Source organism: Emydura macquarii, unplaced genomic scaffold (assembly GCF_026122565.2).
Source record: "Emydura macquarii macquarii isolate MOO-44397 ecotype Brisbane River unplaced genomic scaffold, CSIRO-AGI_Emac_v2 contig_3374, whole genome shotgun sequence".
Taxonomy (NCBI): Eukaryota; Metazoa; Chordata; order Testudines; family Chelidae; genus Emydura; species Emydura macquarii.
This window is the reverse complement of record NW_027133511.1, coordinates 304514-317583: the sequence shown is the minus strand read 5'-3', so window position 1 is coordinate 317583 and position 13070 is coordinate 304514. Positions and strand designations below refer to the sequence as shown.

Below are 13070 nucleotides of genomic sequence, written 5' to 3'. Positions count from 1 at the left end.
CTCTGCCCACAGATGATATTGTTCAGTGGGGATTGTAATGCTTGTGTCACTTTTTCTAAATAGGAAGAGGTACTAGCCATGGACTATACTCTGGAGACCACGCGGCAGAAGGAGAAACTTCTGAAGACAGTTTACACACTCCAAATGAAATCAGACACTACACTCCAGAAGGCCAGCCCCCTTCTGAGCCACCACCGTGAGATGGGTATGGTGACAGAACACCAAGTCCACCAGCTGGCTGAGAAGGCCAAGGTCATCTGCCACGACCTGGACAACATCAAAAACTTCCTCCACCACCGACAAAATGACCTGGTTCAGCAGATCCCCAACCCCGACGGCTGCCGCTATGGGGGACTAAGCGGAATCCATTGCTCGCCCAATGGCTCTATCTATGTGACTAGTGAGAATGCACCTTGGGTCCACATCCTCACTCGCTCAGGTCAGACTTTGCAGTCCTTGCAATGTGTGGAACCGGGCAGGGAAAACAAATTCTTTTTGCCAGAAGATGTGACCGTGACTCGGGCAGGGATGGTGGCTGTAACCGACATGATGAGTGGGACCATCCGCATCTTCAACCATCACTCGAAATTCTCCAAAGGGGAATGGATCAAAATCATGAAGGTTGATTCTCCCAAGGGCATTGGGGTAGACTCAAGAGGAAGGATCCTGGTAGCAGACTACACTCAAGGCAAAGTCCACAGTTTTGCTCTGGACCATGCCTTCACGATACAGAGTACCCGCTCCGTCTCCAACCTGAGTGGGCCCCGCTATGTCTGCCTGGCACCTGAGGGAGGGTTCATTGTGAGTGAGGAGTGTGGGGACGTCAAGCTCTTCAATAGCAACCACAGGCTGGTGGGCTCCCTTGGCACCAGATACGGGCACCAGTTTGGCAGCCCAGCTGGGGTCTGTGCCGACGTAGAAGGCAACATCATTGTGGCAGATGAACAGCACCGAACAGTCCACCTGTTCCCAAAGAGCGGGTCTCCCATCTGCCTGGTGTCTAAAGGGCTGCAGAAGCCTGCAGGGGTGGCTTGTTCCAACTCCGGGATGCTTTTAGTAGCAGACACTAAGGATAATTGTGTCAAAGTCTTTAAATACCGTGTGAGACTCCCCTATAACCCCGATAATCCTTGGGTGGCCAGTGGCAGTCCAGACCTAACTCCTAGATAGGGCTCAACGGTTTTACATTGAAACCATTTGTTTCAGTTACTTACAGAACCCAGCCACCACAGCCACCGTGCCCATGTGATTGCCTTACAGTGACATCTGCTGGCAGAGACAAGAACTGAGACACTGGAATTCCACCCGAGTTACTTGGATTGGGTCAGTTGCATTACAGTATCTTAAGAAGTGTCACAAGTATCCAGAATTCTCTCCTTCCTCCTGCACATAAAGGTTACTTTCTTCCACATGTTAGTATAGCTACCTATCACCAACCCAGACGAGCCTCAGACTGGCTGGGGCTTCACGTTTATGGCACCAAGGAACATGGTGTGAATTGAGAATCAAGACTAGGTGGGAAACGGTAGCATTGTCCATAGTGTGTAGTCCACAACAGACATCATCAGGGTGGAGTTAAACATTAAAGATAACTGATTATTTGTGGGTCTGATGGTTTTGTTTGGCCTTTATGTTTGAGACAGTACAAAGGACACTGAGTATGGTGGGCATTCCAGTGCCATAAAAATATCCACAGAAAGCAAGGAGTTCAGAATAGAGCTACTAAAATGATTACGGGGCTGAGATCACCAAATTTCTGTAGTGATCATGATACACGCACACACACAACCAGGACTGAGCACCCCACACTTGTGGAGCAAGCATTGCACACACATACAATAACACCCACATACACAGGTGCACAGTGGGGACTGAGTGTCTCACACTTCTGCAGCGAGCGTGATACCCACGCACATACACATCACTGTCACTGAGACTCCCAGAGTCCTATAGTGAATGTCACACAGACACACTCCACAACTGGCACTGAGTGCCCTGCGCTTGGTAGTGAACATTACAAACTCCGCATCTGGGACTGAGCCCCCCACCCTTCTGTCGTGCCACAAACTGTCTGCCAACTTGGATGGCCAACCCCAGGATTTTGCAATGCGCATGCACAAACCTTATCAGCAAAGACCAGCACAATGCAGAAGAGGTGTGGGAGGGAAGGAAGAGGTGTCCCACCCAGGAAGGGTTGTGGGATTATTGGTCATTTCACATCTCCCCCTAGGCTTTGTAAATGATGCACTGGTAGCTGAAGTGAGCTCCCACATCACCCTGGCCATTGTGGAGTTACACCAGGCATTAGATTTGATCCCGTCTGGCTGATTTAAGAGAACGTCCAATTCCAGTCTTGCTTCTTTCATCCCAGATGAACCATGGAGAGGCCTTTTCCTCCTGCACAGCCAGGGCACCCAACATAAAAGTACTGGCCAAGCTGCCATGATTCAGATCAGACCCCAGATCCATTCCCAGTACCATGACAGGATCAAAGAAGACGGGGAGACAGCACAGGATGAGCTAGACAGGTGGTGCAATATGGGGAGGAAGACATTATGAATGGCCACCTACACCACTCCCGCATATTATTATTATTAATCATGTTTATCACAGCAATGACTAAAGGTCAACCAATAATGGGGTCCCATTGTGTTAGGCACTGCACAAACACGGTCCCTGTCCCAAAGAGCTTACAATCTAACTAGACAAGACAGACCCAGGGCAGGGGAAGGCGTAGAACACACCAGCAGAGTGAACAATGTGCTGGCAGCAAACGGCACGTTACCAGTAGTGCCACAAATTTTTTTCTGGGTGGGCTTAGTTAGGAGGGGACCAGCTCAAAGCCCAGGAGAGCAAAGGGAAAGGGGATATTGAAGAGAAGGCTGGCGAGGGGGACACAGTGAGGGAGAAGAGGGCAGGTTTGGAGGGAAGCTGAGGTGATGAGACTGTGAAGGAGAGGAGGGCTGGAGCAAACAGCCATTCAGTGCAGGGCAGAGCAAGTCCACTCAGAACTGCAGCGAGTTCTCTGAATGTTCAGAGGTCCCTGCTTTGGTTGCTTCCACTCCTACTAGCTGGAGTCTCCTGCTGGCTCCTCTCTGCAAGCTTTTCCCCAAAGCCGCATGGAGGTGGGGTGTGAGAGGAGGTACTACCTGGGTCCTGTGTTGGGGAATCTCCCCTGCACAGTTCTGGATCTAGAGGGTTCTGAGGAGGAAGGTAGCCCTGGCTGAGCCCCATTTTACCCTCTTCCCTGCAGTGCAGCACGTTCTTCCTGAAAATTATCCTCCCATCTACTCCTCAGTTACGTGTTCCTCGCACCATATCCTGCCATTTCCCAGAGACCTGAACCCCAGCGTAAGACCACCTCTGCCCCCAAAATTCTAGCTATTTCCAGGATGCCCAGAGTTGTCCAAAAGTCCTGTGTATTCTCCACAACCCCTAAGCCAGACCAGCCTAAAAAAGGTGTCCTGGTTCGGGATTCCAAAGACATGATCATTCCTTGATTGCATGTACCAGTCCAGGCCAGTCTGAAGAAGTGGGAGTGGGGGTGGACCATGTGTGTCTGACACAGAAGGGGTGTGAGGATGTGGCTAAAGATAGAGGGCCAAATTCACCCCTGAGGTAACCCCATTATCATTAATAGACTTACACCAGTAGCCCTATTCACCCACCACAGGGTGAGAGCAGCTCCCTTGAGGTCTATGGAGTTACTCATATCTTGCAGGAGGAGGGGAAGAACGGGGCCCTATGACTGCCACTAGCTTTATCAGCAGGGCAGGCATTGGTACACCAGTTGGGTCCAGCATTTGAAGAGTTAAGCCAGGCAGCTCACCCTTATCAGTAGGCTCAGCCTGCTGTAGCAGAGCAGTTACAGTTGGAATGTAGAGCAATCTACTGCTCTCAGTTACCCCGAGAGGTGAGGAAAGAAGCAGGCAAGGGGGTAAGTTGTTCACTTACAGCTGTCCCTGCCTGAGTTTCCTCTTTGCAGGACAGGCGCAGCACTAAGGGCATGTTCCACTGATTTCAGTGGAAGTTTTTTTTCTTCAATGGTGAGTGACCCTCTTGGTGTGAATAGCACACAAATTGGTATCTTCAAAGAGCCCCACCAAGTAGGCTTCATTGGCCTCCTGCAGGGTCATAAGGGCAGAGTTCTGGAAGTGCAAGTCAGCCTTGAAGTCCTGAACGATTTCATGGAGCAGACGCTTGTGGATGAGCAGCTCAGTGGATTTTTGGTAGGGTGGTGGAATCTCCATCCTTAGAGGTTTTTAAGGCCCGGTTTGACAAAGCCCTGGCTGGGATGGTTTAGTTGGGGTTGGTCCTGCTTTGAGCAGGGGGCTAGACTAGATAACCTCCTGAGGTCTCTTCCAACCCTCATCTTCTAGGATCCTATGATTCTAGTGGCAGATTTCTGTCAGGGCCACAGTGCCGGGTCGGTAACAATGAGGCATTTTCACTTCCCCAGTAGCAGATATGCTCTTCAGGGCAGCTTTAGTGGCCTACTGCTTACGGGGAGCTTTGCCACCAATGGTTTTCTAGGAAGTTAGAAGTCTAAATACCTTTGAGGATCTGGATCCAAATGCTCAGGTGGCTGTGACTGCTATGGCATACCTCTCAGTCTGCTGCTTCACTTAGTTGCTAAAATACGGAGGAAGAAGGAATCGAGAACTGCTGATAGGAAAGGAAAGAACCAGGCTGGTCCAGCATCTCAGGGTGGTGTTCCACCCTGCCATGTGGGAGACATCTATATTTGGCACTCGTGCTAACTGCCTGGCATGATTGAGCTGGGAAGTGCTGTGGTGGCAACATGCAGGACAAGCTAAGAGGAATGCATAGAGGCAGACAAGCTGAGTCACAGAGCAGTGGGCTGTGCTCAGAGCAAAGGATGCAGCAGGCAGAGCTGGTTAGAAAACAGACATTTTCCTCACAAGAGAGACAAGGTGGCTGAGGTAATACCTTTGATTGGACCAACTTCTATTGGTGAGAGAGACAAGCTTTCAAGCTACACAGAGCTCTCTCTCAGGTGTGGGAAATATACACACAGTACCTCACCTGTCTTGTCTCTCCAATATCCTGGGACCGGCACAGCTAGAACAACTCTGTATTTTCCCTGCAAGACATTTTTAATGACCAAAATCATCAGTCTAAATTTTTTGGCTGATTGTTTTTGGTTTTCTCGCAAGACGTTTCAAACTGATTCAAAATGAAAATGTTTTGAATCAACGTTTACCCATGAAAAAATTCAGTGTTTTTAAAACCATATTTTGAGGCAAGAAAACTTTATGCACAAAAAAGTGCTGCCTGGGTCTAACTGTGGGATTCCTGCTCCCTAAGACAGAGCTCCCCATGTATCTACCAGAACATAATCAGCCTTGTTACTGTAACAGCATGGCCTGCCCACCCAGCCCTGTTCAATTATTGGACCCAGCTGGGAAGGGGTCAGGTCAGGTGTTGTTATAAAGGGCTCAAAGTGCTCAACTAGTAGGAGCTGCTGGAGGGAGATGGATTCCTGCAGTAGGCCCTGGAGTATGGCAGGGGGCTGAAGGGAAAAGTGTATTGTTCTTTCAGCCCTGGGAGAGGCAAGGGGAAAAACTGGGAGCTGTAAGCCAGGATGGGCAAAGGAACTGCTCTGTTTTGATGATTTGTGTATTTTGTGTTTGAGTTAATAAACTGAGCCCTGAGGGGAACGGCCTGAAAGTGACTTATGTGTGGCAGTAAGCGCTTAGAAGCCTGTATCCCAAGGAGCTGCCACTTTGGAGAGTTTGAGACCACAGATTTGGGCCCTGGGAAGGCATGACGTTCACCTCAGAACGCTTACATCTTCTCCTTGTGACTGCAAATCACATTGCAATGTGAAGCTGGCATGACAGTTTTGCTAGATCCTAGCATTCAAAAGTCCTGAGTTAGGCCTCCCAAAATCACGAGACTAGCTTAAAAATCATGAGTTTTTAAATACAAAAATACCTTTTGAGTTCTTTTAATTTGTCTTCTGGTTTTTGAGACTTCAGGGTGAAACTGAGTCGCATTTTCAGGCTTTTCTCATAGCATCATGGCTAGAAACTTTCTTTTCTTTTCTTTTTTTAAATTAAAGGTGAGATTTTTATAGGTCCATAGATTATAGGCCAGAAGGGGCTACTGTGATCACCTAGTTTGACCTCATAACACTGGCCAGAGGACTTTCTTGAATTAATTTCTGTTTGAACTAAGACAGATCTTTTAGAAAAACATCCAGTCTTGATTTAAAAATTGCTGGTGATGCAGACTCCACCATTTGCACTTTATTTCTAGTGTAAATTTGTCTAGCCTCAGTGTCCAGCCATTGGATTTTGTTATATCTTGGTCTGCAAGACTAGAGTGCCCATTGTCAAATATTTGTTCTCCATATAGGTACTTAAACTGTGATCAAGTCACTTCTTAATCTTCTCTTTGTTGAACTAAACAGTTGGAGCTCTCTGAGTCTATCACTATAAGGCAATGCCAAGAAATCACTTGTCTCCATGAGTTTGGGTTTTAAGTAAAACATCAAATAGTGGGAGGGTCCCGATAAAATTGTGAGGAATGGCCACACTGATGATGCAATGTCATCAAGCTGTGAGAATGTCATGACACAACAACAGGATGTTGGGAATCAACCCATTAAAAATGGGGTGACCCTAGAAATGCTAGGATGAGTAGCAGCCAAAATCCCTGCAAGAAGGATTTATATGCCATTAAAACATGTCCATGACTGACAACAAGTTAGGGCATTGCATCATGACATAGTAACACACATCCTAAAGTTGTGGAATATTGATTTCCAGGGAACAAACTTTTGAATATGGTGATCACAGCGTTCACCATGGCCAGCCTTTCAAACTCTCCAATGAGAGGTACTGTGGGGGGAAAAATGCTGGTAAATTCTATCCATTTGCTCAGCATTTATAACATCCACAGAAGTAGCATATTTGATGCCCATGGAGAAGATATGCTCTGTGATGCCCACTCTCACCATTTTATGGGTGATGTTTCTTAAAGTTCTGGTTCACAGAGTCTTGTTACTGCATGAAAATGAGAATTTCTATTTTTTTAAGCTAAGCTTCTAGCCCTCGTGGTTGCAGGGAAAAGTCTGAAAATGTGCCCCAACTGTGGTGTAAAGGTTCAAAGAGCTGCAGCCAAATCAAGAACCCAGAATTATTATTTTAAAGCTATGCTCTTGATTGTTGTGGCCTGACACATGGTTTTTGGTTGCTGGGGGTGGGTAATGCCAGTGTCATCAGGTTCTGCCATCTCCCCTTTGATTCAGTGCCCACAGGGCACCCTGGGGTAGGATGACCAGATGTTCTGTTTTTATAGGGACAGTCCCGCTATTCGGGGCTTTTTCTTATATAGGCACCTGTTATCTCCCACCCCCGCCTTGATTTTTCACACTGTCAGGTCACCCTACCCCGGGGGTCAATGTATCTGATGCCCATCGAGGGACTTTGGGGCAAAAGATGGCCCCTGGGGCAGGCATTAAGTGCTGCAGGGTGCCTGCTCCCCTCCCAAGGCATTATGAGTGGGAGGGAGTGGAAACTGCTGGGCTTATATTATGACACACACACACAAGTAAGGCCCCTCCTTCTAGTCAGGGAAGCCGGGTCGGGGACTGTAGGCCTCGGGGGGCTCGATGGCCCGGCTCCTCCCTTTGTGGAAGGGATGGAGTGCTGCAGGCCCCGGAACCCTAGAGCCATGGCGTCCGGTATCTGCCCGGGATGCATTGGGGAACGGACAACACGGACTCCTCTGCGCGACTGTGCGCGTCTCCTAACAACTGGCTAGCAGCAACCGGAAGTGGCTGAATGTCAAGAGGCGCCGGCCTGCTGGCTGCTTGGCTAGGGTAGGAGGGGGTCATTCCCTGCGGCGGGGGTGAAGGAGATACTATGGGGGTGAGGGCGTGGACTGCATAGAGAAGCAGGGAGGGGCTGGGTCACGCTGAGGGGGTTGTGAGAGGGAGGGGGCATTGGGGAGCGATCACAATCCCCCGATTGTGGGGGAAGGGGAGGTCACAGGGGACTCTGAAGGAGAGGGGTGTCACCTGGGGGATTGTGTGAGAGGGAGGGGACTCTGGGGAGGGGTCGTGCTGGGAAGGTGTCACACTATGGAATTGGGGGGCAATGGGGAGAGCTGGTGTTGTGAGCTCAGGCAAAGGGTGTGAACAATGGAGAGAAGCAGGGTGGGCTCACAGTGGGGGGAGGCTGTAAGGGAAAGTATGTGGGGTATATTTGTTGGAGGGTGGTCATTCCAGGGCCTTCTCTGATCTGCACTCCTCCATTTCCTCGCTCTGGTGAGGGGCATGTTTCTCTGTGGGGTCCTTGCACTGTATCCTCTGTTCCCTGATGCTAGCAGCTACCCTGTATGACCCAGATAGGGTCAGAGATACTGAGCACCCTCAGTCAGGCTCTTTCATCTTCTGTGCTTCAATCCTTTCTTATTTTACACGGAACCCAGGATCTGGTGATTCCTCTACCTGTGGTGAGCCAAAGCCATTTGAGCTTGTGACAAGAACCCATTAGAACAAATGCCCCATGAGTGATTTCATCACCAGAATGAAATACTCTTCAAAAAGGGTCTGAGCTCTCAAGAGCCATGCAGTACAAATATAGCCATGAAGAAGTTAAAATGAAGCCCAGTGAATGAGCCTAGTTAGTTCTGCCAGCTTGAAGGTAATTGCAGTGTACACCAGTTCTCTGCTTGTACATTTTCCTCCTCCAGGCTGGCACTCTGCTTCAGATGCTAACTAGAGAGTTTTCTCTGCCAATGACTCCACAGTTTGTATGCCAGTTTTGGAGGCAGAGAACTCCTGCCTATTGGAGGCAGCTTGGTGGCCACCAGTTCACAAAGCAGCATTTGAACAAGGATTTCTCTTGAGGGCTTGGAAGTGGATTTAGTGCTCTTGTATGGTACCAACTGAGCCTGACACCCCTTAGGACTGAGTTCTTTTGTTCAGCTCCAGAGCATGAAAAGTGATAGTTCAAGCTTCCTTTGTGTCAATCTGCCAATGTTTCTTGCTCCTGTCCTAGACAAACCATGTGTATGGGTGAGAAGGGAGCTCTGACTCCGTGGCTTATTCAGTCTTTGGCCTCTCTACTGAGAGAGCTGACAAGGTAGCTAAGTGATGCCAGTTGCTGAGGTGATTTTGTGATGTGGACAGCAGTATGCTAAGGGGGCAGAAGGAGATCCCAACACATTTCATGGAGACAACTGAACTTCCAGTGACAGTAGCAGCTTTCATTCACTTCCAATCAGTTCTGGATTTGAGCTGACAACACTGTTAATGCTCTGTGTCCATTACCAGTCCTCTGATGCAGCCAATCCTTTATGAATGCTTTCTCAGATGCTTGGATCCCTTAGGAAAGAATCAGATTTGAAAAGCAGAAAATGGTACCTTAAAATATCAAGGTTTTTAATAAGTTGAATATGAATAGTATGAATAGAATCAGTACCTTAACCCCTGTTTATTTTTATATTAAATTCATTTATTAATTTTCCATTTTCAGTATTCCAGAGATTTTCATAGTGGCAATGCATAACTGCATTGGAAAACTTTGGAGGCTGGGGGAAGGTGGGGGCACTTGAGTGGCAGGCATCTGTGAGGGAGCGATAGACAGTTTGGGAGTGTAGAATAAGGACATTAAGTGGATGTTTCAGATTAAATGATCAGCCATGAAATACTAGTTTGTGGTGATGTTTAGAATGTAATCCTTAGTTTTCAGATATAATCTATTGAAATGAACAAGGGAGTTTACACTGGCAGAGTTGGAAATATAGCCCAAGTCTGATGAGTTTCCAGATTGGTTCCTTTATTACTAGAATATGTTGCAGCAACCTATTAACATGATACAATTTATTTTCCTACTGTAGAGTTATTATATGTCCCCATGAAAGCAATATCTGAGTTCCCTCTCTTAGATTTCCAGTAGTTAACTAACAAATATGTGTTAATATTTATATTGATGAACAATCAAAGTAGTAAATCAAATAACTCCATGTTAATTTTGCGGGGCAGGAGGAGAGAGGAGAAAAAATGTTTCCCAAATAGAGAAGGAAAAAAATAGAGACATTTTGCCTTCATTCTTCCTAGTGGGTGTTATAAAAAGTTGAGAACAAAATAAATGTTAAAGCTACATGAAACAGTTGTCAATTCAACCACCATTTTATAAATGGATTGCTAAGAACTCTGTGGAGGGGACAGTAGCGGGGGACACTGGAAATCTTGCTATAATAGCACTTTAAAAAACTGCTGGCACTACCTAGAAAAATTAAAAATAAAAATTCAGCTTTAAAGGTAAACTGGCAGGATAAGCATCACCATTTGAAAAAAATAAATGTCCTTACTTATGCTATGTTACTAACAATACTTTAGACTATTAAAACTGAAACATCTAAAATTTTACTCACCTTTTACGATTACACTGTTGACTTTTTGCATTTGTCTCTGGGAAAGTGAAATGTTCTGATCAATTTCACTTTTTTTTAAAAATAGTCAATTGATGGTAAATTTCCCATTTATGTTTTCAGTGCTGCAATATATCTAGAATGTAATCACTGCAGCATAATTTTAAAATAAGTTTCCATTTGTGTGTGCACCTGCGTCTGTGTAATTTTAATTCTTGGAAACATGTCGATTGGCCTTATGTTTGTAAAAGCATTTTGTTTTTACTAAAACTAAATTTTGCACCAGATCTCACTTATACAATCATAGAATCATAGAGTTGGAAGGGACCTCAGAAGGTCATCTAGTCCAACCCCCTGCTCAAAGCAGGACTAACTTCAGCTAAATAATCCCAGCAAGGGTTTTGTCAAGCCGCAGCTTAAAAACCTCTAAAGATGGAGATTCCACCACCTCTCTAGGTAACCCATTCCAGTGCTTCACCACCCTCCTAGTGAAAATTTTTTTCCTAATGTCCAACCTACATCTTCCCCACTACAATTTGAGACTGTTGCTCCTTGTTCTGTCATCTGCCACCACTGAGAACAGCCTAGCTCCATCCTCCCTGGAACCCCCTTTCAGGTAGTTAAAGGCTGCTATCAAATCTCCCCTCATTCGTCTCTTCTGCAGACTGAACAAGCCTAGGTCCCTCAGCTTCTCCTCATAAGTCTTGCGCTCCAGCCCCCTAATCATTTTTGTTGCCCTCCACTGGACTCTCTCCAACTTCTCCACATCCTTAGGGGCCCCAAAACTGGACACAATACTCCAAATGCAGCCACACCAATGCTGAATAGAGAGGAATAATCACTTCCCGCGATCTGCTGGCAATGCTCCTACTAATGCAGCCCAATATGCTATTAGCCTTCTTGACAACCAGGGCACACTGCTGACTCATATCCAGCTTTTTATCCACTGTTACCCCCAGGTCCTTTTCTGCAGAACTGCTGCCTAGCTCATCCGTCCCCAGTCTGTAGCTGTGTATGGGATTCTTCCATCCAAAGTGCAGGACTCTGCACTTGTCCTTGTTGAACCTCATTAGATTTCTTTTGGCCCAATCCTCCAGTTTGTTTAGGTCCTTCTGTATCGTATCCCTACCTTCCAGGGTATTTACCACTCCCCCTAGCTTAGTGTCATCTGCAAACTTGCTGAGGATGCAATCTACCCCATCCTTTAGATCATTAATGAAGATGTTGAACAAAACCTGATAAGGTTCCTTTAACAGTCTTAGGATATGTGTGAGAGATACCAGATATCTTTCAAAAAGGAGATTTACTGAAGAGTAGGGGACCGGTTTTATTTCTAAATTGCTTACAGCTACCATGCCAATTTTCCATCACCGGTAAGCATATTAGATGCATGTCAATTGTTGTTATCTGGGAAGGGCAGTCTCTATTTTGTTGCAGAACAGTGACTTTTTTTCCCTTTTTTCTCTCTAAAAAGCGAATCTGGTCCCTAGTATTTCAGTGGAGTTTAAAGGTGTGTCCTGATGTTTTTTTCAACCCATTGGGCCCTATTAATGATTGCTAAGGTTAGACGGGTATGAGATTGTTGTCTGAGTTTTTCAGCTGTGGCTCTTAGTTCTCTCCAACTCCATTTGGATTTGATGTGTTGTACTCTCACACTCTTCATTTCTGTCATTACTCTTTGTCTTCCCACCCCTTTCCCATCTTTTTGCTTGAAGCCCGGCATCTTTTTATATATATAATTATTTGAGATTCTTCTAAGATCCCATTTCCTCAAAGGCTCCACATAGCAGAAATTAACCCTGTGGCTCAGGAGGAAAGGATGTAACTCCCTGTGTGGACTGTGAATGCCGCTCTCACAGTCAGCCAGAGGGGACTGTCAGACAGCGAGGCAAGAGGCTCACTCCCCTCAGGAGATGAGGGGGCTGTCAGCTCACAGCAGCATTCAGAGTTCTGCGCCTATGTTGCTACACTAAAAATCCCCAGAAACATACATATACACCCTCTCTAATGCAAGTATTGGGGTGACCTCAGCCCTGGTGAAATGACATGGAAAATTCAGACCAGGAGAAATTCGCCTTTGATAGTAGCGATTGTGGTGCTTTCCTCACTGCCAACACATGACAAGAAAACTTCACCTTTCCACCTCAAGGGGCTGAGAATTCATCTGTGAACAGACAGTTCCTACTACTGCATTTGGCAGGTCAGTGGTTATGTGACTAGTGGAGTGACCTGACTTAAATTGTTCCCTGCCATCCTCCCCATCACAGACAAGTATATCTTTTCCATAGCAAATTGCCAGGTGCATAGATTCAGTAGATCAATTGTACTTTATTAAATAGAGAGAGAAAAACACACACACAGGGACTTCCCTGTTCTGTGTACTCTCAACATGTTATAAATATACTGTGTATTTCTCTTTCCAATTGACTGCTCCCATCACAAAGATGCCAGCCTGAGGGGTTCATGGAGTTTTCACATCCCTAGCACAGCACTGAAGGACAGAAAAGGACAACAGTCACCGGATGCTGATTATTCTGAGGGAGCACTCTCCTTACTGCAATTATATTGCTGTTATATGCTTCAGAATTATGTAGAGAGACATTGTCAGCTAGTTCAAGGCTCAAACTGTATTTTTTATTGTTAGAGTGATTTATAAAACTATA

The 13070-nt window shown here is 46.3% G+C and overlaps 2 protein-coding genes across 4 annotated transcripts in view; both read left to right on the top strand.

The window, feature by feature from the left end:
* The first annotated feature begins 546 nt into the window (after positions 1-546).
* Positions 547-1563, top strand: NHLRC4 (NHL repeat containing 4). The gene has a single exon (XM_067534064.1). The coding sequence runs from the start codon at positions 547-549 to the stop codon at positions 1168-1170; it is 624 nt and encodes a 207-aa protein (XP_067390165.1). The 3' UTR covers positions 1171-1563.
* A 2274-nt stretch (positions 1564-3837) lies between these two features.
* Positions 3838-13070, top strand: part of PIGQ (phosphatidylinositol glycan anchor biosynthesis class Q) — a 45026-nt gene continuing 35793 nt past the window's right edge. For 2 of the 3 annotated variants that reach the window (XM_067534061.1, XM_067534059.1), the window contains exon 1: positions 3838-3937. The gene's annotated coding sequence lies outside the window, so the exon portion shown is untranslated. Of the gene's footprint in view, positions 3938-7736; positions 7850-13070 lie in introns of those variants that run through there. The other variant, XM_067534060.1, reaches the window with a different exon arrangement.

Coding starts and splice junctions, on each gene's coding strand:
- NHLRC4 (XM_067534064.1), top strand. CDS start 547: ATGATGAGTGGGACCATCCGCATCTTCAACCATCACTCGAAATTCTCC.